Raw genomic sequence first — 24,292 nt, 5'->3', positions numbered from 1 at the left:
CTTGAGTTCTTGCCATAACTAAAAATCTGATGATGCATTACTGATGACTTCATCCCCAAATGAAAGCTAACTGCCTGCGTCCATAATCCTCAGGGAGAGTCACACCAGGAAAAGACTAATTCGAAAATAACATACAGGAAAGACACTTCATTTGCTCTATTGAATAAAATGAAGGAACCAGTCTATGCAAGTATAGAGGATACACCTTGCAAGGCCCTGCTGGAAGGGCCTGTGTTTCTTCCATAGCACTTAGAGGAACTGCAGAGGGCTTCACAGAGATGAGAAAGAGAGAGAGAGAGAGAGAGAGAGAGAGAGAGAGAGAATGAGAATGGCTAACGTGTTTTTTCACTGGGGTTCATGAATGAGGAATGTATGAAGCGGTCTCCCCCCCGCCCCCCCCCCCACACACACACATTAGCTTCATACCCCAGCAGCTTTCACGCTTCAGACGTCGTTGCACATCCTGGCTTTCTCTTTAGAGAAAAGGAATGGTTCCATTCCAGTTGACAGTGGCTTCTCTCCACTTGGTTCTGATTGCCATCTCCACTGGAGAAAGCCGTCTTCCTGGTCCATGTTCATCTTCATGTTGGTTCCTTTCCCAGTGATGGGAGTGAGTATCTGAGTGAGGAAGAGCCAGAGTGGTTTTTTTTTTTTTTTTTTAAGATTTTATTGATTTGAGAGAGAAAGAGCATGAGCGAGGGGAGGGGCAGAGGGAGAGGGAGAGGGAGAAGCAGGCTCCCCGCTGAGCCTACTGTGGGGCCAGATCCCAGGACCCCAAGATCAGGACCTGAGCCAAAGTCAGACACCCAACTGACTGAGCTACGCAGGTGCCCCGAATGGCCAGCATTTAGGCCCTAGCATCAACACACGATTCTAGAGGAAGCCAGGAGGGAAGGAAAACACCACAGGTAGGCAGGAGTTGGGCCTGTGTTCCTAGAACTGGTTAAACAGAGGGGGATTCCAGTAGATGGTATGTAGAAATGCCCATACAAAACAAGTCTATGGTTACACGGGTTGTGTATTTTAGACCATGAATATTTGTGTCATGTGATACATATTCCAACACCATGATGTGACACATAGAGCCAAGTGTAGGTCACAGGATGTTGTCAGGAAAACCAGGAGAAAGGAGAGCTCATCGCTTCTAAGAATACAGTCACATGTTTGCGTGAAGGGCGAAGGAGTTGAGTGAGGTAGTCAAGGACTAGGTTCAAGAGCCAGCTTTGTCTCATGTGACATTTGAGAGGGCATTAACATCTCTCAGCCTCATTTAGTCAGTTAATAACTGCTTATTTTCTACCTCAGTTTCTTCTTTGTGAAAATAACTTCACAGTACTACCTCATATGACTTCTGGGAGAACTTAATGGGATTACATGTATAGCTTCCAAGACAGTGCCCAGAAGAGAATGCTCGCAATGCATGTGAGTTAATTAAAAAAAAAAAAAAAAAAAAAATATATATATATATATATATATATATATATATATATTTCTGGGGTGCTTGGGTCACTCAGTTGGTTAAGCAAGACCCTTGGTTTTGGCTCAGGTCATGATCTCAGAGTCCTGGGATCAAGCCCCATGTTGGGCTCTGGACTGAGCGCAGTCTGCTTGGGATTCTCTCTCTCCCTCTCTCTCTGTCCCTCCCCCATCCTTGCGAGCACACATGGGCTCTCTCTCTCTGTCTCCAATAAAGAAATAAAATCTTTCAAAAATGATACTTTTCTCAAAGAAGAGAATAAAGTAGAAACGATAACATACTTGAAGGAACGTCTTGTCAACGTCCCCCTAAATTAAATGAGCAAATATATATTTCTCATAATTAAGGAAGAATTAGGAGCCAGACAGATAAGAGTCACTAAGATACTTTTCCAAATTTGCTCATTAGACCAAAAAGTTGCTTAACACCAGGCCCATGATGCTAAATGCCAAGAGTGAAACATCAAACCAGCAAGGCTCCACCAGTAGAGCCGAGGTACCCAGTACAGACTCCCAGTCTCATCATGTTTATTCCCCTGTCCGAAGGGCCAGTGTGTAAACACACTTAAAGTTTAGTCCTTTTTCCTTACGAGTTTAAGCAAGTATGGTTGTAATTGAAATAAAATGACCTGCGTGGTCGTCTGCTTCTCCCATTGGACTGGAACCTCTTAAGTTTTGCTGGGACTCTGTCTTAGTTATTGTTGCTTTCCCAGTGTCAGGCACTTAGTAGGCCCTCAAATATCTGAACAGAAATGCCCTCTGGGTTTGCTTGCTTAGGTCACTGGATGATCAGCCCATCAGTTGTAGGATAGAACTGACCAAGTCCAACACCCCTGCCCCAATCCCCTCCCTTTTTCCAGTTCTTCCTTCAGGCATTAAATGCCTCCTGCTCACAGATCAAAGACCCTGGAGGGGGCTTCTTGGAAATTTGACTCTCCCCCTTTTATTTTTTCTCATCACCCAAAGCTTCTGTGCTGCTTCTCAAGGCCCCTGCTCTCACTGAGAGCAGCTTTGGATGGCCCAGGCTGCAATGCTTGGGTTCAGGCCCGTGGGACTCGTGCACGGGTTTCATTTCAGAGCTCAAGCCGAAGCATCTTCCTGCAGAGCTAGTGTGAATGTGCACAGGGCTGTGAAACATCGGCAGGTGCATCTTTCCGAGCGCACTGCAGCGCCCACGAGGGGGGCCCTCGGAGCCAGAAATGCTCACCTACTGTAAGATGCACAGGCTTCTGCTGGGGGGGGCGGCCCCTGTAAAGGTACAGATCGAAGCGACGCTCCGCTTTCCAGTCTGACAAGAGCTGCCTGTTGGTGCTAAAAAGGACACTGGGATTTCCATTGATGTTGCACAGCCAAATAGGTAATTTGGGAGTCTTCAGCATGCTGCCCACCTGGAAGGGGAGAGCAAATGCAGATGAATATAGAAATTTGGTCACATCAAGGCAGATGCTGACACATCATCGTGATCAAAAAGCAGCTCGGAGGCTTCTTGTTGCACTTGCAGGTGTGCAGGGCGCCCCGCGTGCGTGTGCTTTCAAGTGGAGGCTGCATCATGAGTGAATTTCCATGTACAAATGGTGTGGCCCAGGGGGGCTGCTGCAGTTTGGGGATGGCCTCACCGAGGACGTGGAAACGCCTCAGTTTGGCTTTGACATTAAGGAGAGAACAAATAGATAAACTGAAATACAAGTGTGGGAGTGGAATACCAGAACTTCAGTTTGTCTTCATCACCGACTGGTGTCCTATGTCCTATGCCCAAGATAGGGCAATATTTCCTTCAGCAGGTGCTCAGACCTCTGGAAGCACTAACTATTTAGAATATAGGAAAAAAGAGAGGGGCACTTGGGGGGTTCCATTGGGTAGGTGTCTGCCTTCGGCTCAAGTCATCATCCCAGGGTCCTGGGCTCCAGGCCGGCAGCAGGCTCCCTCTGCAATCCCCGCCCCCACCTCGCCCCTGCTCACGCTCTCTCTCCTACTCATTCTTTCAAATAAATAAAATCTTAAAAAAAATATTTAGAATAGAGAAATAGGGAATATTTTGAATGGAGACAGGGCTCCCAGGAAATGAGGGGGATGCACAGTCATATACACATTCAAATGCTCATACATATATCCACGTATCTGCATATCAACATGCACATGGGATGGGAGAGGGGCTGAGAGCAGAGTACACTAGTTTAGCATTACAGTAATAATACGCAGTTCACTCTTTTAACTAGTTCATCTCGTTTTTCCAGGCAACTTTCAATCCGGCCTGGAGTTCTCATAGCTAGTGAGTTAGATTGGCCAAGTAGCACTCCGAGAGGCACACCCCACAGCCCCCGAGGGTATCTCGGTATGACAGTGCATTTCTATTTATGATATCTACCACTTTGTTTAAAGAGGCAAGAAAGCACATATTGCCATCAAGACTCATTAATATTAAAAACTTTTCTTTTTCTAGTTAGAGACATGAGCATGAACTACTTAGGGAAAAAAAAAAAAAACACATCATTTTCATGTGATGCCAGGGAAACCTACTGGACCCTCAGCCTTAGTGTGTCTTCCCATAATGACCCAATTCTGTTTCTTTTCTTCGTCAGTCCTTAGAGTCTCATGGCGTGTTCAAGAACAGGTTCTGTGTTAGGGAAGATTCCGCTTTGAGAAATTACCACGTTGCATAAACCCAAGTATTAAGGGCTAATAACTTGACATTTTGATTTTTCAATAGTTCTATTCAAGTCTCTTCGTTTTGCTTTAAATTCTTCGGTTGTGGGTGAGTGGGTGAATCAGAAATGCTTTTGTCTTTAAGTTTTTGGCTTTTAGCTGCCGGAGGAAAATTTTATCACTGCGTTTGAAAGACACAAAGTCAGGGTTAGCGAGCAGTTTTGAAAAGGGGGTGCCGGCCTAGCACCTCAGTTTGGACATGCTCATGGGGGGTGCAGGATTTGCTTATCTACTCACACTAGAATTAGCCCCCTCTGGGCTGAATATAATATGAGCATCTCACATATCAAACGGGCAAGTCGCCCACTGGCTCCATCGGAAATAAAACACAGAGGATGTGCCATGGAAGCAGCCCAATGTGTTTACGTTCCAAGAATCCACCCACAAGTTCCAAATAACCTTGTAACCATTCATTAGTTATAAGAGAAGCATTTTCTTTCTTAGGCCTGCTTGCCGGGGCACCTAGTGCACTAAGGTCATATGTAATCAAAATACGATCTGCAGGACGTGGAATCAGTAAGGTTGGAAAACTTGGGCAAACTAGGAAATCGAGGGCTGTTTGGAATAAAGTGTTACTTCTGTTGAAATGGAGAAAAAAAAAAAAAACCCTGAATTTTGGCTGATTTCCAACCAATGAAAGTTCCTGTAAATTGTGACTGGGGTGGAGGGGGGGATGTCATAGCGTATAGGCACGCATGATATTGTTGCACAGAGTTTTTGTAACGTAGGCAAAATTCAGCTGGCGCTCAGATTGAACACCCTGCAAGGTGCTGACACCACACTCTTGGTACTTCCTGCAACAAGGCAACGGTTTTCTCTTCTGAGCTCAAAGCTACTCAAGATTTTATTAGAGTAGGAGGAAGATGAAGTAGTTATAAATACAACCATCTCCAACCCCCAAAGTCACCATACAGAGACTGCACAACTGAGTGGGCAGGGCCTCGCTTGCCTTGAGAGATCCTAGTGGAAAGGAAAATGTCATGTGTGACTGTCAAGGCACTCTGGGGGTATTAACCCTGAGAGGCAAGCCTTAAGATCACAGCTGAGAATACACCTGGTGTAAAGTGAGTCCTGCAAAAAAACAAAAACAAACAAACAAAAAAAACAAAGCACCTCCCGATGGAATCCAGCCGTATATTATAGCCCCTTCTCTTCTTAATACGCCACAGAATGTATTTGACTGGAACCTTCGGTGGAGGATGTGTATCGCTGTTGGGTAGACGGTGGATCTGCTAACCTCCAGCCCCAAAAAGCAGCGTTCTAAATATGTTTTATTGGTGAGATTCCCCCAATGCAGAATTTGTGCGTGTTGCCTCACGTTGCCATGGTGAACAAGGAAATTAGCTTGTGATACAGTAGTGCTATAAATAAAATACCTTTCTCCTTAAGTTCACTTATTGTGTAATAAGCCCGGCGTTACGTGCAGTAATCAAGGCTTTCATAACCTGTATCCTTTAAGTCAGCGTGACACTATAGGGACAGGACGAAGGGTGGACAAATTGCACACATGCCAAGGCAAGGATGGAGTCCAGCAATTTTTTTTTTGGGGGGGGGGGAGGGCATCTAGAACGATGGTACTTGGAACGTGCCCTTGCATTAACGAGCTTTGCTATGGCAAGTCCCAAGGGCCCAGGGTGGCAATCGGAGTGGGAGAAAGGTGGACATTTGTGCTTTCTTCCCTCATGCCTGGTGACGGTTCGCGTGCATAACCGTGAGAGGCCTGGCTTTCATCTCTGCAGCTGCAACACGGAGTCGATGGAACTCCCCTCAGCGAGTTTGCAGGTATGTGGTCCTTTTATGGTTGGATTCCTCCCTCCTGATCTCTTTAAAGGGACTTTAAAGAGGGAAGAGGGTATGGCTGGGATGCTGGTGTGCTTTGCCAGGCCTGCCAGGGGAGTGATTCCAGCAAGGCCTAAATGGCTTCGGTCCCTCCTAAAAAATCAGAGTTGATTTTTCTTCTCGGTGGCAGGTGCGAAGATAATGCGAACCTCCTAAGGCTTTCCAGATGGCGTTAGACTCAAACTGCTTTATGTTCTCACTTAGGTATTGGAACCTCACACTGAAACCTGTACCTCCAAATAGAAAAGTGACGGGAGGCTTCAAAACAGCGCCTCATCTTGCGGGTAGCTGGCTGTGTTCCGCAGGAGCTGTCAGTCTGGTGGGCTCTGGGGGGCTCGCCGTGTCATCTAATGAGAACTCCAAGTTTTTTTTTGTTTTGTTTTGTTTTGTTTTTTTTAAATCTCACCCACTGGGTTGTGACATTGGGACTGAAAGGCAGTGTGTTTTTGCAGTCTCTGCAATTTTACCCCAGACTAAGAAGAGATTTACTTTAGGAAGACAGATGCAGCATTACAGGATGGGATTCACCTGGCCAGCAGAATCTGTTGGCACGTTGGTTTTCTTTTGAACTCGGGAACCTTTCCTATATCCTATCTTTAGTATCCGTGGATACATACAGTCTTCTGACCTGCAGCACTCACCGGAGGCAGGAGCCCCTAAATGCCCATAAAGCGTTTAAGGACCCAGGTGGCACATTCGTGAGTCCTGTGTGGAGGAGTTACCCTGCTCGGAGCAGAAAGGAAGGGATTCTTCAATCCATCGGGGATCTTCAATCCAGTGATACAGAGAGCATTGTTCTGGAACCACATCTAGTTCTTTCTGAGCAGACTTTTGCTCTGCAAAGTATTTCAGTTCTATGATAAAATACTGTGAACTATTCGGCTTCTGGATACATGGCAGTCGTATGAGTCTTCTGGTTGGCACGAGTCTCAGGGCCATATAATTGGCCACAGGTGAAGGGGGGCAGATACTTTTGAGAGTATGTGCCCCACGTATGTGTAGTTCACTATCAGCTCAAACTCGCATCTGTTTTAACCTAGAAGTCAATGTAAAAAGGTCTCGCTTGTTGAGTCATGACTTCTAAAACCTAGCCCTGGTGTTGCCACCAACTAAATGTTAGCATCTAGGGCATCTGGGTGGCTCAGTTGATTGAGCACCCAATTCTTGATTCTGGCTTGGGTCATGATCTCAGGATCCTGGGATCGAGCCCCCCAATTTGGCCTCTGTGTTCAATGAGTCTGTTTGAGGACCCTCTCTCCCTCTCTCTCTGCCCTTCCTCCTTGTCTCTCTCCAAAATCAATCAATAATCTCTAAAAACAAATAAATGTTTGAGGGGCACCTGTGGCTCAGTCCAATAAGCATCTGCCTTCAGCTCAGGTCACGATCCCAGGGCCCTGGAGTCAAGGCCTGAGTTGGGCTCTGTGTTTGGCGGGGAGCCTGGGTCTCCCTTTCCCTCTGCCCTTTCCCCCTGCTCATGCTTGCTCGCTCTCTCATGCTCTCTCTCTCTCTCTCTCAAATGAATAAACGAAATCTTTTAAAATAAATAAATGTTCGAGTCTAACATCAGTGCATCTATAATAGACACTACAGATGATATAATACACATCCACATCTATATGTAAATAGATAAGATATGATAGATTATAAAAGCACTTGTGAAGGACTAACATTCTAAGAACTGGCATTTTGCATTGAGCACTTTATCCGAAGACAAGAAAAGATGCTAAGGACAGCATGGCCCAGTAGCAGAAGATGGGCTTTGATACAGGTGGAATCTGGCATCCTAGCACCGGCTCTGACACCCAGCTGGTGGCCGTGGGCAAGTTCCTGCACTTGTCTCTGGCTGGATTTTCTCATATACAAAATTAATGGCCAAACGACAGACCCTGGACTAAAACTAATACTACAACTTTGAGGGGAAGGGAGGATCGGACAAAATGAGGCATCGCGAATGGCTCAGAGAGAACCTAGCACATAGTGCGTGCTCTATACAAGAGGCCGTTGGGCTACAACAAATAAATACACTTCGTGTATACTTTCTTTAATTACCACCCTCAGGGATGTGAAAAATACATTTAAAATTATATATATATAATATCATATATTTATATATAAAGCATAATTATATATAATTATTTTAATAATACAAATGAGTTCTGAATGGCTTCTATCCCCAATAATGAGCTGCTCGAGAAAGAATAAAAAAGCACCTTCCACTAAAAAACTTTCTATGTATATGTGTATATGTCTAACACATTCATAGATCTCGGCGGTTCAAGCAAGCAAACTAACCACCAGCCAGTATTTGCTCTTTCATACATTTGTTCCGAAGCCAAACTCCAGGTGCATGACAGAGACAGCATAATAAACATCCTTGGGGCTTCAAGCCATTAGTGTACAATTGCAGGCAATTTTCACTGAGGGCAGGATTCATAGGAGTCTCCCTGGAGAGAGAACACTGAGTCCAAGAAGGAAGGATGAAGAGTCACATGAGTCACTTTTCTAAAAGATAGAAGCATTGCAGATTTGACTTCTATGTAGATTTTAAAGCTAACGTGGGCAGCTTCCGTGCTTTGCCCTACTTCCAATTTATGAGCAAGCATTTGGACGGTGGTCCTGTCGTCTGGTACATTTTGCCCTCTTCTCATAGGAAAGCTCCTAATTTTTTATCTATGCCTTGGCCTTTTGGCTTACTTTAAGGTCCCGACAAATATTCACTTTATTATTGGAGGATATTTTAGGCTCTGCAGGTAATTTTCTGTAAAGCATGACTTAGCAGCTCTACGGGTCTGAGCTGACTCGCGTAGAAAGAAATGTGTTCCAGAGAAAACGGTAGCACTGGATCTCTGAATTCTTGACTCTGAGGCACGTGCTCAGTGTCACCTCCCTCCCTTCCATGTGGCACAGTCTTTGACATCGTCCCTTCTCTCAGAGCCACTTAGTAGCTATTTAGCAAACACCTCCTTAATTTTAATTGAAGATAAGTTCTTAGACTTGTCCCTAAAGCCTTGCAGATGTTTACAGGAGCAGAAAGCTGTCAACCATGCTGATACCACTTGAAAGAAGATGTGCTTTCTTGTAATTTTAGTTGCAATAGTGGGTTTTTCAATTCTACACACATGGATTTAATCAGTTAGATCTAACGAGAGTTTCCTTTCCTTTAAAGCATTAGTTCAACCAGGGCAATTTTGTCCCCCAGAGAATATTTGGCAATGTCTGGAGACAGTTTTGGTTGTCACATTGAAGGGCAGAGCTACTGTCATCTAGTGGGTAGAGGCCAGGGGTTTGCTAAACATCCCATGGTGCACAGGACAGGCCCCACCACAAGGAGATTATCCAGTCTAACATGTCAATAGGACTAAGGTGGAGCAGCCCTGCTCTAGAACAGAGGTTTGCCCATTAGAATCACTTGTGGGCTTTCAAATTCTAATGCTTAGATGTTCTCTAGATCAAATAGAATAGGGGCATTGGCCCTATTGGCTAGGACTGGCCTTGCCATTGGGGCCCAGGGTGAAATGAAAATGCAGGGATCCTTATTGAAAAATTATTAAGAATTTTTTAGGCGGTGACAGCAAGGGCAGGGCCTTCTGAGCATGGGTCCCTGTGTGCCTACACAGGTCCTATATCCATGAATCTGACAGTGTTCTGGGGGATGAGCTGCCACTGGTAGTTTTAAAAGCTCTCGAAGTAGGCCAAAGGCTTTAAGAGATGCCTCGCCAAACAAAATATACAGATGCAAATGAGCATATGCAAAGATGTTCCTCACCACATATTATCCTGGAAATGAAAATGGAAACAGCAATGAGATACCGCTACACACCTATGAGAATGGCCAAAATCCAGAACACTGACGACACCAAGTGCTCGTGAGGATGGGGAGTAATAGGAACTCTCACTCACTGCTGGTGGGGACGCGAGAATGCACAGCCATTGGCGAGACAGTTTGGCAGTTTCTTACAAAACTACACACTCTTACCGTATAGCCAGCAATCATGCTCCCCGGTATCTATCTAAAGATGTTGAAAACTCCTGTCCCCCAAAAATCTGTACATGGGTGTTTATAGCAGCGTTTGCCAAAACTCGGAAGTATCCAAGAGGTCCTTTGCAGGTGAATGGACGAATAAACTGTGGTGCAGCAACGGAATATTATTTAGTCAAGGGAATATAATCAGCATTATGAAGAAATGAGCAACTGAGCTGTGAAAAGACATAGAAGAACCTTGAACTTACATATTACTACGTGAAAGAAGCCAATCTGAAAAGGCTACAGGCTTTCTCCTTCCAACCATACGACATTCTGGAAAAGGTAGAACCAGGGAGGCAGTAAAAAGACCAGTTATTGGGGCGCCTGGGTGGCTCAGTGGTTGAGCATCTGCCTTTGGCTCAGGTTGTGATGCCGGGGTCCCAGGATCCAGACCCACGTCGGGCTCCCTGCATGGAGCCTGCTTCTCCCTCTGTCTATGTCTCTGCTTCTCTCTGTGTGTCTCTCAGGAATAAATAAATAAAATTAAGAAAAAAAAAAAAAAGATCAGTTGTCCCTGGGGGTGGGGGAGGGAGGGGTGACTAGTTAGAGTGCGGAGGATATTTAGGGCAGTGAAACTACTCTGTATCATGTTATAATGGTGGACACGTGTCATTATACATTTGCTGCAAATCCATACAGTATACAACGTCAAGACTGTACTGTAAACTATGGACTTTGAGTAATTTTGATGTGTCGGTGTAGGCTCATCAATTTTAACAAATACACCATTCTGGTGGGAGATGTTGACAATGGGGAAGGCTATGCGTGTTTGAGGGCAGGGAATATATGGAAAGTCTCTGTCTTCCACATAATTTTGTTGAGGAAGAAAACTAAAAAAAATAAATTCAGTTAAAGAACCAACCTCTCCAGGTGATTTCAGTGTACAGCCAGTGTCAAGACCACTGTTCTCCATCATTTAGTGCCTATATCCTTCCTCAAACAATCGGTGTATGTATATGTACTGGCCCATGTGTGACTCATCTTTGTATCTGGATACAGAGCCTCACAATCAGGAGATGATCAATGAATGCACTCTACTGTCCTTTTTTTTTTTTTTTTTTAGATTTTATTTATTTGAGAGAGAGAGAGGGTACAAGAGAGAGCACAAGCAGGGCAGAGGGAGAAGCAGAGGGTGAATCCAGGACCTCTGGATCATGACCTGAGCTGAAGGCAGACCCTTAAGCGGCTGAGCCACCCCGGTGGTGGTTTACTACTACTTCTTTATCATCCATCATAAACTTATAGGCATATGGGCCATTTTTGGCTTTTCAGTGGGCTTTGGCATTTATTATCTTGTTTGCTCTTCACCTCAGTCCTGTGGTTGCAGAGCAGATATTAGGACACTAGTCTGAGTGAGGAAATAGGCCTAGAGAAGGTAAGTGACCAGCCCAAGTGATGATCCTGTGAGTGGCGGGGCAAAGCCTCCAACGGAGTCTCCTGGTTTTCAGGTCAGGGCCACTTCCTACGCATTATAGAACCTCCCTCACTTTTAAATCAGGTTTCCAAAGTGTGGCACAAATGCCGATTGGTGGCATGTGGCAGGAAAGCCAGTGGCCCTGGGGTGAGCTTTCAAACAAAACCTGTTTATTTACTTATGTGAACATGTATTAGGAAAAAAAAAAAAAAAAAACACCTGTCAAATCCATGGCTTGTATTACTGCTGCAGAAGAGGTTACATTCAAATTTTTACAAGGATTTGATTTAAAGAAAAATATTAATCAAATAATAGCAGAGTGTGGAGCAGGTGTGGAGACGCGACAGAGCTGTGAATTACCTACGCAAACGACTGAAGTACGAGAAACGCTTTTTAAAATCTTTGTAGTTTATAATGAGAATATAGTGAAACAGTGTGAAAGAGCTTTGTAATCACAGACAAAGCAGTACAATTACTATTATGGTTTCTGTGCCCCACTCTTTGAAACTTGCCCCTGGTGTATCCTCCCTTTTTTTTTTTTTTTCCAAACTGAGTCTTGGCCTCTTACTGGGCTGGGAGAGGTACGGAGTGCTTGACCCCATATGGACATCAAATGACCGTGTGTGGTTGAAAAAAAAAAAAAAGAAAAATACGTAAAATGAAATCTATAGATCCCTTTCCTGTTTATTATCGATATATCAAATTCTAAGATGAGTCCTCAGATGATCTAGGACCGAATGGTTAGGAATCTTATAACAATAACAAATCCTTTCTGTGTTCAGGATATATTCAAAACACCGTCTTTCATATCCACGCAGTGGAATTCTTTGCATCCATTACATATGACGAAGGGCATACATCCATTGACACATTACAGATATCTGTGTCAAATGATAAAAATCATGTTTTGAAGAGTAGAATAGGACATATTCATATAAGAAGGAAAAAGACATGGAAGCATTTCTGAAAGGATTGATCCCTGGGTGCTGGGAATGGGTTCATTTCTTTTGCTTTTAGCTTATCAGTCACTTCTCATTTTTCTACGATGGGCCTGGATTTCAAACCCAAGGAATAGCAAACAAACTTTTAAACATGCTCGTAATGCAACACGTACTTAATTCTGCTATGGTCAAACTCTACTCCTCTGGTGCCATCCGATATAGGATTTGTAGGTGGCACGAGATGCGGATTTCATGAACGAGGCATTGTGGCCGGAGCCAATGGCAGGAGGGAAGGTGAGAAGCTCTGGATGGAAGAGGATCTTCTAAAGCGTGAAGTCTCATGTCCATGAAAGGGATTCTGAGCTGAAGGAGGAGAGTGAAGGACAGGACAGGCCCCCATTTGGTGCTGGTGAGGGGGGAAGGGCTGGGGGGTCCGTCCTCATCCTGTTGAATCACAGCCCTGCTCATCTCATGGCCACTCCACAGAAGCGCTGCTTTTCACAGGACCCGCCTTGCCCTCCCTGGGTTCTAGGGTGATGATCTTCGTGACACTATCACAGAAGTGTCTTTGATATCTGGTTTGGGGTTGGGTGTATTTGCCTCCTCACCCTCTCTCCTGTTTATTTCTGCAGAATCACATCTGACTTAATTCTCTCGTGATGTTTTTCAAAAGCACATTCTCCTTTCTGGTTGTCGGAGGCTGTGAATCCCCTGAGCTGGAAATCTTTAGGGGAGGAGTTTCATAAAGGGGGAGTTTCATAAAAGTTTTTTTCCCCAGTGATTTTTTTCTTCAAGCTTTAAGCAATAGATAGGAAATATGGATTCATTTGCATAAATAAATTGGGACCATACCCATGGGCTGCTGACAGTACTGATCTCTGAGAAGGAGGCCTGTCCCTGGATGGGGATGAAGGGAGCTTTCTTTTCGTCTGAATATTTCAAGTATTGTTTTTCAAAAAGTTATTTGCATTTTACTTATACTACCTGTACTCTCTATACACAAAAATGCATAAAATAAATATGAAACAAGTACAGGAGACTCGGATATTTACATTTAGACTCTGAAAGTCTCTGTTTGTATATGTGTATGTGGTGGGTGGGAAGCGTGCGGGAATATAGTAAAGGACAAAGTTAGCTCAGATTTTCATTGCCTGAATATAGAGACCGAAAAAAAAATAGCAAAATGTTTACACTTAGGTTGTGTGGCTGAGAATCAAAGCACACTCACCTGTGCAAGCCTGTCATCCTCAGAGGCATCCTTACCCCACTGCAAATACCCGACGTCACTGCGGGTCAGGACTCCATGTAATATTTCTTGAGACTTGCCCTCCTGATAGCCATTAAAGACATTTGGACTTGCTCTTCCAGTTAAAATCATGTTCAAAATTGCCTGGAGGACATATTTTACAAATATTTACATTCTTGGTAGCAATGACAAAAGGACTTCATTTCTTTTTCCTTTTAATGATCACTGAAGAATTACCAGTTTTGCTTCAAAAATATCCACTTTTGGATCCCTTAATATCCACTTTGGGAAAAACATGTCAGCAACCTCTGGTAGGGTTAAAACAGGAGTCTATTGACTTGTTTCCTGAGCCATACCCCATATGGCCGCACTCAGATCTTATTGCCCTTCCTCCCTTTACATTCCTTTTAAACTCTGCTTTCTCATAGTTGCAATTTAAGAAGCAATCAGCTAAACTGTTTTTCTAGTACTTTTCTTTCCATTATTAGGGATTCCTGGTGGGTCTCGTCAAGGTATTTTCTAATAGGTCTATGGAGTCTCAGGGAGAGGGCACCTGGGCGGCTCAGTTGGTTTTGCGGCTGCCTTCGCTCAGGTCATAGTCTTGGGGTCTTGGGATGGAGCCCTGCTTCGGGCTCCCCACTCAGCTGAGAGTCTGCTTTTCCCCCTCCCTCTGCCCCAACTTCCTCCTGGTGCTCTGTCTCTTTCTCTCTCTCATTCTCACTCTCAAACAAATAAATAAAATCTTGGGGGGGAAAAAAAGACTCCCAGGGATATGGGGCCCTCAGAGGTTAAGTGGGAAGGTAGAGTCTGATAACAAACTTCTCAGTCCTTCAGAGGTAGCTCGATCACTCTTCACTTCAGGAGAGAATATACTTAATTGGGGGGGGAAAAGCCTTATTCAGATTCTACAATAGAAAGGCAAAGTCTCCCAACCTACCTGCCTGCACAGGAAGCCCCCCGCACTTGGCTGTAACAGATGAGTGGTGGAGGCATCTAGGTCCTTCTGAAGCCTGCAGAATGTGAGACACCATCAGCCTTTGGTCAGAGACGATGACTGCACCAGGGACCTGCAACCTCTCCTTCTCCACCTTCCAACACAAAGCAGCGGTCCAGTGGGTCACCTAGCCACTGCGTGCCTCACACCTGCGTATCTCCCTGGAAAAGCCTCTGAGGCTGCGGAGGTGATGGGAGAGCAAGGCATGCAGTTGGGGGAAGCTGCTGATAGGCGGTGAGGGAGAAGGCTCAAGTGTCAGGCTCACACGTGTCTATGAGTGTGTGTGTGTGTGTGTGTGTGTGTGTGTGTGTGTGTGTTAGAATCCCAGTGGGTGCTGGGGTGGGGGCACGGGGGAGAAACTGTTTGCTCTGGGCAACAAGGGATGCTTGGCTTAGGGTAGTGACACATGAGCACTGCAGAGAGTGCTGGCCCAAGGTAGAGTTGAACAGATTGTTCAAGGGGGAAAATACCAGTTTGAGGGTTAAGCCCATTTCCTGGCAGCAGAAGGGGTGGCCTCTGCTGTTTCACCAGGGACCAGGACTTGGGGTCCTAGCCTGGACTGTGTGAGGTCAAGGTGGAATGTGGCTCCTGCTCTCACCCAGGGAGAAGTGCTGAGTACTGGCGTGTGACCTGTGATGAAGGAACCTATTCACAGGAGGCATCCTTACCCCACCGCCCTTCTATGAATAGGAACTGCAAACTTGGGTCAAGCATCATGAGTGCCTTGGTGGCCTCAGATATGCTTCAGGGCAGCATTGCCCAAAGTGCAGCGTGATTTAAAAAAAAAAAAAAGTGTTATAGTGATGAGCTTAATACGTTTTTCTTTAGTACAGCAAATACATGATTTAAAGGATATGAAGGTTTGGGGGGAATTTAATAGTCAAATATGTATTGATTTAAAGAAAACTGTTAAGCAAATAATAATAGAGACCACAAAAATGTGACGATGTTATGCAAAAGCCAGGTGTTGGGAACACTGCTTTGGGGCCTGGAAATCTTCCTTTCCATCTCTCTCTAACTCTTAAAAGGTTACCTTCTTTTCAGAGCCCACATCTTCTAACGAGTCTTCTTTGACTAGTCTATCTGCTGAGGATCCTTCCTCCCCTGGAATCCCCTAAGACCCCTTGTCTTTACACCTCATTTGGTACATGAAGTACCACCTGCACCTTGCCTAGTACCCCTGTGTACACCTCCTGTCTTTCCCAGACCAGACCCTGCAGGCCAGGCCACCTCTTCTTTCATTTATATTTTCCATGGTGCCAAGAATAGGGCTTTGCATATCATAGAGGCAAAAAAAAAAAAATCTGTGGATATATCTTTTTGTGCATATAAATAATAAAATATTCCTATTATGAAAATTATGCGAAGAAGCTTCGGCGTTCTCTGTCCACAGTTATAACCACCAGAAGCAGGAAGCCACCAGTGTCCTAGAAAAGCAAATCCAAACCTTCCTGGTGACGTCCACTCACCCGTTAATACAGCCAAACCGACTACAGAAAAGGGTAAACCCACCGAAGAGCATCCAGGAGAAGCCACACTGTACTCGTGTTTCCAACAGGGCGTGAAAGTATTTTCCGACCCCGGAGTATATCACCTATGTGATCTCAGAGCTATAGGAAATGCCTGTGCAAATATTTGTTGGATTTACCTTTCAAATGTTCTGGAGAAGATCAGGCTATAAAGAAACAAGATGACACCATGGCTTCCTTCCCCTTTGAACTGTTTGGGAGGACAGAAAAAAAAATAAAAATAAAAAAGCATGTTTGCCTTAAAGCAATGCAGCTATGTTTATCTCTAGGCATGAATTCAAGGATTTATAGCCCAAGAAGATTTTTTTTTTTTTTTCTGAGCTGCTGATAGGACGCTGCCCTGGGTCATCTTCACTCTCAAATGCATTCTTCCCTGTTGCAGATCTGCCCAAGGCACGTCATTCTCTTGCTTTTTGACCTATTTTTCTTCCTTCCACTTGTATCACGTGAATCAGGGCTACCATGTAGTAGATCTTTCCTCTCCATTTTTCCGGCCTCCATCCTAGCCCAGGCCCGCTGTGTATTCTTGGCTGGCCCCTCTCCCAGCCTCTCCTCGGTCGGGGTACCCTTCCCTCCTCGTTGCCCCCGGGGGGGAGCAGAGATCCTCTATAGACATAGCTTTGGCGCTAGACAGGTCTAGGTTCAAAACCAGCTCTACTCTTATTCCCATTTACTGACTTGCCTGTGAGTTTCAATCTCCTGATCTGCAACTGCAGATACATGGCAGGTTTGTTGCAAAAGTCCAATGAAATCAGGCACAGTACCAACCTTAGTTCTTGGAACACGCTGGAACGACAGCAAAATTAGTATCCGTCCCTCTTTCAGACATGTCTCCCCTGTGTCTTTTCTTGGCCAGGTTCTATTTCTGCTTACAAGTTTCCAAAGGTTCCCTGTGAGCTCCAGGATCAGATCCAAATTGCCCAACCAACGTTCAGGTAGTAGGCCTTAGCTTCCCGTCCGTGCTCCGGCTGCTGAAAAGTAGCTCCTTGGCTGGCTTTCAAGGTTCCCAGGGTGAAAGCCACTCCTCCAGAGGCACAGGAGGGCCTCTACTAAAATGCAGGTGCTTTCCCTTTCCTGGATTAATTTGTGCCCTTCATGCTCTGTGCCCTGGCAGGGGCAGGACCCTCAGGCAGGAGAAAACATTCCAGCACCACAGGAGCCAGACAGGAACCCGAATGGGTGTGCTGCAGGGTGTCGGAGAAATGAGCAGAGGTGGGGCCTGAGGCAGACTGGGGGCACTGGTGTGTTCGTTTCCTGTTACGACCATAACAAACCCCACAAAGTTGGTGGCGTAGAAACAACACAAATTCATATGGTTTGGGATATGAAGTCCAACAGGGGTGTCGCTTCATGAGTTTGATTCAAGCTGCTGGCAAGCCCGTGTTTCTTCTGGAGGCTTGATGGGCAATGCTGTTCACTTCCTTTTCCAGCTTCTAGAAACCGTCCTTATCCTTGGCTCATGATCCTAAAGTGTGACCCTACACCGCGACCCCTCTTCTCCCTCTGCTTTCCTCGCCACACCTCTTCCTTTCCCCCCACCCTGGCATCCACTTTCTTTTATAAGACTCCTCTTATTAACTGGGACCACCAGGAAAATTTGGATCACCTCCCTATTTCAAGATCTTTAACTTAATCACATCTGCAAAGTCCTTTTGCCAGGTGGGTGGCATCATCCAGCCTCTCCGAGCTTGCCCAATGGGAGTCACCGCCCCCATGTCAGCTAATTTGAGGACTTGCCGGGAGATAGGCCTAGGGCAACCAGATTTCCTGATTTTTTTTGGGGGGGAAGCTACAAAATCCAGAGTTTTGTGTGGCATCTCCTGATTGTTTTCGACAGTTGCTGAGTCAAATTTTTAAAAATACAACGCTGTGTGGGCTACTGCTGCAGATCATGTACGATGGGTGTATTGGTTTCCTAGGATTGCTGTCACCAATCACCAGAAATTTGAATGGCTTAAAAACAATAGGAATTTATTCTGGAGGCCAGCCATCTGAAACCAAGGTGTCAGGGCAAGGCCGTAGGGAAGGATCCTTCCTTGCGTCTTCTAGCTTCTGGTGCTACTGACAATCCCTGGGGTGCCTTGGCTTATAGGATGCACCACTCCAGCCTCTGCCCACATTACCACTGGTGCTCTCCCCGTGTCTGTGTCCAAATGTCCTTCTTCCTCTTACGACAATACCAGTCACTGGGTTAGAGCCGACCCCAATCCAGCATGCCTTCTTCTTAACTTGATTCCATTTGCAAAGACCTCCTTTCCCCATAAGATCACAGGCACTGGAGGTTAGGACTTGAACATATCTTCTTGGAGGATGAAATCCAACCCATTACAATAGGTCCTACTATTCACATGTAGCCCGCAGACCTCTGGCTTGATTTCTGTCTCGAGATGGGACACAGGAATGGGACACAGCACTGTGCATCTTGAGAGTGAATGGGCTTTGGTAAAGGTCTGGGATGGGGGCTCATCCTAGAGTGAAGTCCCTGGTCGGGGGTGCCCTTGAGAGGAGCATCAAGTGCCACCCTCACTGAGGAACTGCTGCCCACACTTCCCCAGAGTGGCTTTGGTGACAGTTGGCAGAGGTCTGTTTGACCAGGGTAGCTCCTGTGCCACGCTCACCCACACCACATGGTCTGCCTCTGCTTTGGGCCTGTTTTACTTATTCTGGCTTTACTCTTAGTCTTCAATGAGGATAGTTGTGATTCTCGACTCTGGCTACACTGAGGAATCGCCCACAGACGTGGGAGTCCTTCCTATTGCATCAGACGACCCCAGGTCTGCATTGAGGAGATAGAGGACTAAGAGGAAGGGGTTTGCCTATTTTTGCTGGAAGCCTTGTGCCTCACGTGGTTCTCTCTGTGTCACCCCATTAGACATCTCCTGCCCACAACAAAGAGTCCCTAAGCAAACTTCTCCCTTAATATTTCATGTCAGGTCTTTAAAGTCTATCATACAGCTTTGATCAGTTTTATAATGAGGCTGTAACAAATAACCATAAATTTCATAGCCTGAATAATACAAATTTTGGAGCTAATACAGCACTGCATGTTAACTCTGCCGGAATTACAACGAAAAAGTTGATAAAACGAAATACGATACAAATGTATTATCTTACAGTTCTGGAGGTCAGGAGCCCAAAGTGGGTCTAACTGGGCCAAAATCGAAATGTCAGCAGGCCTGCCGGAGGCTCTAGGGGGGAATCTGTTTCCCTGCCTTTTACAGCTTCTAGTGGTCCTGTCCGCCTGCTTCCATCTTCAAAGCCAGCAGTGGCAGGTGCCACTTTCCTCATGTTATACCCTCTGACTTCCTCTTCCACATCTAAGGGCCTTTGTGATTAATTGGGCTCACCTGGGTGATGCAGAGTACTCTCCTTATGTTGAAGCATTGTGCAATGCACAGAATTGCCAAATCACTATGTTGTGCACCTGAGGCCAGTATAATGTTGTGTGTCACCTATACTTAAATAATACAAGCTTTAAAAATGAAAAAAAAAAATCAAGTCAGCTGATTAGCAACCTTAATTCCCCTTTTCTACGGAAGAATAAAATTCACAGTTTCCGGAGGTAAGGTATGGACACCTTTGTGTGGGAGGTGGCATTGGCGGGAGGGTCTTTCTTCTACCTGCCATACAGACCTATGAGACGGTGGGGGAGGTTGGCCTGGGGTAACTGGTTTAATCAAGATCGTGTGGCCAATGTATGGCCACAAGTTTTCTGCCTCTATAGACTTTGGAAGGAACGGAGCAGTGAGTTTCGTAGAACACATCTCCCCCTTCTGTATAATCCACAGTTGTGTGGCTTCGTGGCTACCCTACTAATCATCCTCTTTTACCTCTTAGGGTTCTGATTCTTTAGAAAATCAGTACTCATCCCTTTCCACTGCAAAGGAATCTTTAAAAAGCTCCTTAGATTTTCCACCAACACTGTCCCCACCTGGGAGGTGGGGAAGTTCCACTGCCAGGAGGACATTGCATGGAAGGTGCTGGTAAAACAAGGTGAAACGAGGCCACCTTTTTCAGAACAGAAGTCATTTCCTTGGAGTCATTTTGGCAATTTAGACCAGGGCTTTTGTTGTAAGGCATTTTTGTGTTTTATCCATCAGATGAGACAAGGCTGCTTTGACATATTCTCTTCCCACAAAAGAAATCTTGGCATATGCCCTCTATAGCATTATTCTCTGGGTTTGATTAGCCAGGGACAAAGAGGCAATTGTGAGTGGCCTGTGTGTGAGCTGGCCTCTTTTTAGGTTGTGGGGAGGGAGAGGCGGGCTTCTCTTTCTCTCATTTGGCCTTTCCTTAGCTTTCAAAATGACCTGGTTTTCTTAATAAGCATCATTAGAAATACACTTTGTAAGAGAAAGAAGATTCCTGTAAGATCAGTTCAACATAAAGGAATTATCTCAACACTTAAACACTTACGCTTTGTAAATGATCATAGATGAATTTCTCAGTGGCTTCTTTCTCTACAAGTTCAAACAGCTGGAGCTATAAATCAGGAACAGAAGATAAAAATGAAAAGGAAGATGAAAGCTACATCTATAAGATGTCAACTTATGGCTATTTCCTCAAGGAAGCTTTTTGTTTCATTGCAAAATCACATTGCTAAAGCCTGACGTGTCGTCTTCCACAAGGCCGTGCAAAACATACATAGTGGAAGTGAATGACCTGGCCTCACTTCTACATTCCTTAGTTTTAAGCCAATATGATATCTTGAGCAGCAAAACCATAAACATGTTTTTCTCCTGATGGGTAGGACTCAGCAATGTTTAAGACAGTGGATGTGGAAATGCAGCCTGTAATGATCTCAGGTATGGGATAATCCCGATCGTGATGAATTCTGGAAGGAAAAATTCACAGCAGGAGTCTCCTCTCCTCTTAGGCCGCCTGGATCACTTACAACCCTGGTGGTTACCTCCTTGGAAGATGCCTTTGGTCACATCGACACTTCCAGAAGCATCGATGGGGCTCTACCTTCATTTCCATGGTGAGCCTAGTACACTCTTTGGCTTCATTGGCCCTTTATGTGGCAGGACAGGCAGGGGTGCACTCACTCGCTCAGTGAAATCATCTCCAGGATAGTCGGGGGTGGAGGTGATGTAAGTGTCCTCAGTGACAAGGCAGACGGTGGCCTTCTCAGCTGCTCCTGCAGCCCACACGATGCTGGCGAGCGCCGCAGCCAGGGCTTGCTCTTGCTCCTGCTTGCTTATGGCACATAAACTACAATGCAGAAGGTTGGGTGGGGAAACACTGGCATCAATAGTCACCTAGCTGAACGCGAGGTGCGTCTACCTTTAGGTCCCTTTCTGAACACCAGGTGGGTCTCTTTGGTTCCTTCATCAACTACGCCGTGAGAACATCACGGAAACTGGCATCCTCACAGCAGCATATTATTTCTGTGGGTGATCTTAGCCAGTGCCACCCTGTGAGTCATCCCACCTTTTGTGACCCCACCAACTGTCCTCTCTCCTGAACGCCAGCAGAGACTGAGCCAACTTTTTTAACCCAATGACTGGCCCTTTGCAAGTGTGACCCCAAACAATCCTCCCAGCATTATCTCCCTGTGTTATTGTGCAAGCCCGCTGGCCCCCATGGACCAGTGACCTGAACATACATCCTACGTTGCCCCTCCACAGCTTTGCTCATGCCAAGGTGTATCTTTCATTGTCTGTCCTGCCTGCTCATGTCTGTCCTATGCCTCGCTGGAGGCCCACCTCGTGTTGTCCTTACTGACTTGTAGCTCACACTTACTTGCCTGGCATCACTGTCCCCGGCGTTGCTCTAAGTGCTTCATACACGTCACCTCATTTCATCCTCCCAAGAACCTCGTGAAGTAGATACTACAGCTACTTTGCATCTTATTTTATTTGAAAGATTTTATTTATTCATCACACACACACACACACACACACACACACACACACACAGAAACAGAGAGAGAAGCAGAGGGAGAAGCAGGCTCCCTGCAAGGAGCCCAATGAGGGACTCGATCCCAGGACCCCAGGATCCTGACCTGAGCAGAAGGCAGATACTCAACCACTGGGCCACCCAGGCGCCCCTGTTACTCACATTTTAGAGGTGAAGAAAGAAAGAGATGTTGAGTAATTGTCCCCCCCACCCCGCCCCGGGGGGTCATTCACCCGGGAAATGGTAGAGCAGTGATCTGAAATCAGGCAGGCTGGCTCCTGACTCCCTGCTCTTAACCATTAGAGTCTATGGAGCAATCCCAGTCCGTCAGGATTTCCCAGGACATGGGAGCCAGTCTTTACATTGTAGACCTCTACTGTGCCGGTTTTCTAAATATTTAACACTGACAACTGTTGGAGAAACACATGATTGGGGTTCATTAAGGAACTCAGTAATGATTTATGTATATCATCCTTCTAGCTCTGCGGTGGTACAGAACTGGGCATCAGGGAGTTCCATACTCCAAAACCTAGTCTGAGGAGGTGGATGAGAATAAACCAAAGGGCTATGACAGTCCAGAAGAGGGAGACAGCTTTTGACTCAGAAGGTTCAGGAAGTCTTCATGGAGCAGGTCTCGGATAGCGGTTCCTCATCACCACATATTTAATATTTAAATTAAATTTGCATACCAGGTGCTGTGCGAGATGCTTTATGTGTGGAGCAAATGTGTGTGTACTTCATCTGGATTCCCTGAGGCCCCTTTTACTTACTTGGCGGACACCTCTCCCAGCTGCTCTTGGGGATGGCTACCCGCGACTCCTACTTTTCAACTCTCTCTGAAGATCAGGAACCACCTGGCCTGGGAGTGATTAGGAGTTATGCCTGCCTTTTGAGGGATGGCTGAAAGCCAAAGGCCGACAGGGTGGGAAGCCCAAAGGCCCCACTTACTTCTTTGAAAATGGGGCAGCTGAGGCTGCAGAACTCCCATGGGATCAGACCAAGCCTGGACATCACTGGACACTACATCCCCAGCTTCTCCTTCCCTACCCTGCATCCCTCCCTCTTACAGGTTCCTCCTGCGGGCTGAAGGGGAGTGAGTCTTGCCACCCCAACCTCTTTGGCATATTGATTATTTTAAGCTGGTTTATTTTTCCTTTTTTAACTACAGACTTCAGAGAAGGTCTGAAAGCTCAGTAGAAGTTAGCCTTTTGCAAAAGACATTATAAGGGAAATCGCCATTTGTAAGGGTATCTCTCTCACTGGAAGAGGGGGGTGGCTCTAAATCTCCAGAAACTTCTATTGGTCAAGAACGCATGGATGTAAATCTGCACAACAACCTTACCCCTCGTTTGCTCTGCTTTTCCTGGTAATCTCCCATGACGGACTCCCCTCCCTCAACATCTTCCTTGGTCTTTAGCCAAAGATGGTATTTCAGGTGATGCCTTTGGCTATTCTGGGGAGTTACTCCATTTTCCTGGGTCTCTCCCATGTATACAGGATGTATACGTGTCATTAAACTTATGTTCGTTTTTCTCCTATTAATCTGTCCTCTGTCAGGTTAATTATTAGACCAGCCAAAGAAGCTAGAAGGATAAAAGATTTTTTTTTTCTCTCTCCAACAAGGCATTCCCTTCATAAATCACTTGTATAAAGAACTCCCATCTCTGGCTCCGCTTCTCAGGAAACTGGCAATTCATGATCTTAGAATAAATTATACATTTAGCTCCTGTTTTGAGGGATAACTCACCCTGCTGAAGGCAGATACATACGTTTTACTTATTTTTATTTCTTCTGATATCGAGCATAGAGCTTTGCACACGATAGGGGTTTATTGACTTCTACATCAAGTCAGATGAACTGATTTTCTTAAGTTGGCAACTACCAAACACTGTACTTTATCAGCCTGGTTAAATAGGAGAATTAATCCTTCATTTACCAGGGTTTCTAAAAAGCAGCCCTTTTGTTCCTCCTTGAAATTGTTAGTCTGGGGCTTCCCATCAAATATTGTCAAGTAAGCCCACCTGAGACCAGGTGCATCATTTTACCTGACAGGATGGTTTGCAGTGGAGCATAAAAACTGTCAACATTATTCCTGCAGCCATTGAGAGTGGCTTCAGAAGAGTCCTCCCCAATCACAAAATCCAGTCCCTCCGGGAGAACCAGAGCCCCTTTGGTCTCATGAGGCAAGTCCCCTTCCAGAGCCCCCCCCCCCCCCCCCCCCCCCC

General features: G+C 45.6%; 1 protein-coding gene across 1 annotated transcript in view; it reads right to left on the bottom strand.

The window, feature by feature from the left end:
* Positions 1 to 412: 412 nt before the first annotated feature.
* The window catches only part of MINDY4B (MINDY family member 4B), a 48,158-nt gene continuing 24,278 nt past the window's right edge, over positions 413 to 24,292 (bottom strand). The window contains exons 9-15 of the mRNA XM_077864536.1: positions 21,215 to 21,380; positions 20,583 to 20,648; positions 16,286 to 16,356; positions 14,581 to 14,653; positions 13,626 to 13,787; positions 2,684 to 2,864; positions 413 to 618 (exon numbers count right to left, since the gene is read on the bottom strand). Coding sequence (XP_077720662.1) covers positions 476 to 618; positions 2,684 to 2,864; positions 13,626 to 13,787; positions 14,581 to 14,653; positions 16,286 to 16,356; positions 20,583 to 20,648; positions 21,215 to 21,380 — 862 coding nt within the window. The 3' untranslated portion in view covers positions 413 to 475. The remainder of the gene's footprint in view (positions 619 to 2,683; positions 2,865 to 13,625; positions 13,788 to 14,580; positions 14,654 to 16,285; positions 16,357 to 20,582; positions 20,649 to 21,214; positions 21,381 to 24,292) is intronic.

The sequence above is a fragment of the Canis aureus genome, chromosome 22 (genome assembly GCF_053574225.1).
Source record: "Canis aureus isolate CA01 chromosome 22, VMU_Caureus_v.1.0, whole genome shotgun sequence".
NCBI lineage: Eukaryota > Metazoa > Chordata > Mammalia > Carnivora > Canidae > Canis > Canis aureus.
This window is presented reverse-complemented; position numbering and strand designations above follow the sequence as displayed.